The following is a 3,011-nucleotide window of genomic DNA, read 5'->3' as shown; positions in this document are numbered from 1 at the left end:
ATGGGCTTTCTTTTGCCTCAGTGCTATTCAATGAAAAGCAACCAAATGGAACCCCGACCCCTCCCTTCCTTGAAGTTCTCTAAGAAATGCACAATGCACAAACCAAGGGAGTGTCTTTCCTGGGCTGAGTCTTTCTCTCTGAATCCGTGCACAAAAACAGGACTGTGGCATTTGTGCCTCTGAACTTTTCCCCGCCTTTTGCACAGGAGACATTGTTTGTCCTCCTGAACCCAGAAGAGAAGCAAATGTTCGCTCTATTTGCATTTTGGTGAAATTCTCTCCTGGAACCGGACTTGCTTCTGATCACGGACAGCTTTGCAGTGTGAGATTGAGTGGTCTTCAGGGCTGTCAGCAAAATAGGATCACTCCTTTGTGAAGGGGTGACAGGCCACACAAGTGCTGCCTGCTTCATCTGCTTGTGCTGGCTGACAACTTTGCAAAAAAAAGAGCATTAGAAATATTTTCCCACAGAATATATGCTAATTGAAGGAAATATATATAACATACACAAGTCAAATAAAAGGGGATCACTCATAATTCCACTACTTAGAGGGAATTAGTACTCACACTTGGGGGGTAGATCTTGCTTATCCTTTTTCTACACATGACTTTGTTTCTTGATTAAAAATATATACACACACTGTTTAATGTACTTCTTTTACTACACAAAATATTTATTTTACTATATAAAGTGTATATTTTCTTATCAGATAGTTTACCAAATCTCACTTAAATAGGATTTTTGGTTTGGTTTAACTTATGAGAATATCATAAATAACCAATCTCCCATTTTGAGGATACTTGAAATTGTTTTTCTTTTGGAAAATAATTTGGATAAAAATCCATATTTTGAATACATTAACGATACTTTCCTGAATATCAATTACTAGTCACAGAATTGTTATTCCAAGGATAAACAATTTGTTGTCTTTTACCTTGTTGTCAAATTGCTTTCCAAAAAGACACCAGTTTACAAGGTCACCAGTTATTTATAAAATCATTTTTAATCTCTGGTATTTTGATAGGCACTCACCAAAATGTGTCCTATTGTTGTTTTAGTTTCTTTTTATTTAAATAGATAATACATGGAATATTTTTTGTCTTTATGCCCATTTGTGTTGCTTTTTCTGTGACTACTCTGCTCTGTGAATACCTTATAACCCAGAGTCTCTGGACTGATGGTACATGAGGAACTTTACATCGGGTGTCTTTCCTGGGCTGAGTCTTTCTCTCTGAATCCGTGCACAAAAACTGAGTATTTTCTGTATTGCTATGTCAGAACTTTTTATGTATTATATTCTGAAAGACAATTATCTATATAATATAATCCATTTTTTCTCAGTTTGATGTTTGAGTTTCTTTTTTTTTTTCAAATCAATAGTCTTTTATTGCATTATTAAAATACCACAAAACACAATTTGGGTTCTTGTTTCTGCAGCCGGACAACTTTTAGGTCTTATTCATCAGCCTGCTGAACTGTTCCTTTTTCAGAGACATAGATACCATCCAAAAATTTTCTGATATCTTTATTTTTAACTGTTGTTGCCTGCTGAATCAAAGCAGCTGAATTTGAAACAAGTTCAATATCATTTCCTTCAAGCACTAATTCATCTTTCTGGGCTTGAGACACTGAACAGGCAACACCTGGCCTCATCCGAACCCTTCGGATGTATTTTTCACCCAAGAAATTTCTGATTTCAACAAGAGACCCGTTCTCTTGAATAACCACGTTGATGGGGAAGTGAGCATACACAGACCTCATCTTGTAACAGAAGCCCAGTGTAACCCCCTTGATCATATTCTGTACATGACTACAGATAGTGCGAACAGTTGCCAGTTCCTTTCTATTTCCCCACCATTTGTCAACCCGGAGCCTCTTCTTTTTCTTTCCCAGGAGACTGAGTTCCACATTGATGTGATTGAAGTCCCTCCGCAGGGTTCCTCTGGGCCCCTTCACAATGACTGTGCGCCCCTTCAGACTGATGTCGACATTTTCTGGGATGTCGACAGTCTGATTGCTGAGAATGGTCTTCATTCTCGCAGTAGATGCGGCAAAGAGCGATGTTTGAGTTTCAATACTGTTTATTGCATGGAGCATGTAAAATAATTTTACATGTTTAGTAAAAATTTTTAATACAGTGAAACAATACATACATGAACTACAATCACCTAAATATCACTACTCAGGTATATAAAATTTTTATTATTACTACACTTATCATTCATAGTATTTATATTCATAAAATTCATAATTTTAATATTTTCTTTTACAACTTTTTTCTTTCTTATTTTATAATCACCTGCATTTTCTTCTATTTTATTAATATGTAAATCTTTACTTCATCTGGAATAGTTTTGGTATATGGATTAAGATAAGGATATAAATGATATCTTTCTGAATTATATCTTCTGCCCAGTATATTGCTTTGTAAAAGTATAGGTATGTTGGGGGTCTGGTGTTGTGGTGTCAGCACCTCATAAAAGAGTGCTGGATCAAGTCTTGGCTGCTATGCTTTTGACCCAGCTCCCTGCTAATGCACTTGGGAAGGCAGCAGATGATGATCCAAGTACTTGGGACCCTGCCATCCATAAGGTAGACCATATAGGATTCTCTTGCCTTTTGCCTGGCCCAGCCCTGGCTGGCTGTTGCAGCCACTTGGGGAATGAACCAGCAGATGGAAAATCTCTCTCTCTCTCTCTCTCTCTCTCTTTCTCTGTCACTCTGTGTTACAAATAAATAAATCTTTAAAAAAATAAATCTTTTAAAAAATCTTTTTATGTAGACATGGAAGAGTGCATGAAGGGAAATGATTCTGAAAAAGCAAGGAAGTATACCAACAGTGAAGACTGGTCAGCAAGCATCCAGTGGCTGCATCTAATAACCAGATTGAATGGGGTCCAACAGTATGTGTGAAAACTGATGGAGCAGCTAGAGATGCTGAGATATGAGTTGGCTGTTCACACTCAAGTTTCCTCCACCCCTGCTGCCACCTCCTGGGAGCCAAAACATA

The 3,011-nt window shown here is 37.4% G+C and overlaps 1 protein-coding gene across 1 annotated transcript; it reads right to left on the bottom strand.

Moving 5' to 3' along the window:
- Positions 1 to 1,355: 1,355 nt before the first annotated feature.
- On the bottom strand, positions 1,356 to 2,056 carry LOC133773741 (large ribosomal subunit protein uL6-like). The gene has a single exon (XM_062211330.1). The coding sequence runs from the start codon at positions 2,033 to 2,035 to the stop codon at positions 1,457 to 1,459; it is 579 nt and encodes a 192-aa protein (XP_062067314.1). The 5' UTR covers positions 2,036 to 2,056; the 3' UTR covers positions 1,356 to 1,456.
- Positions 2,057 to 3,011: the final 955 nt, after the last annotated feature.

This window comes from Lepus europaeus, chromosome 14, assembly GCF_033115175.1.
Source record: "Lepus europaeus isolate LE1 chromosome 14, mLepTim1.pri, whole genome shotgun sequence".
Taxonomy (NCBI): domain Eukaryota; kingdom Metazoa; phylum Chordata; class Mammalia; order Lagomorpha; family Leporidae; genus Lepus; species Lepus europaeus.
This window is presented reverse-complemented; position numbering and strand designations above follow the sequence as displayed.

Bases quoted from the DNA above. Each gene is read 5' to 3' on its own strand.
- LOC133773741 (XM_062211330.1), bottom strand. From the start codon at position 2,035: ATGAAGACCATTCTCAGCAATCAGACTGTCGACATCCCAGAAAATGTC.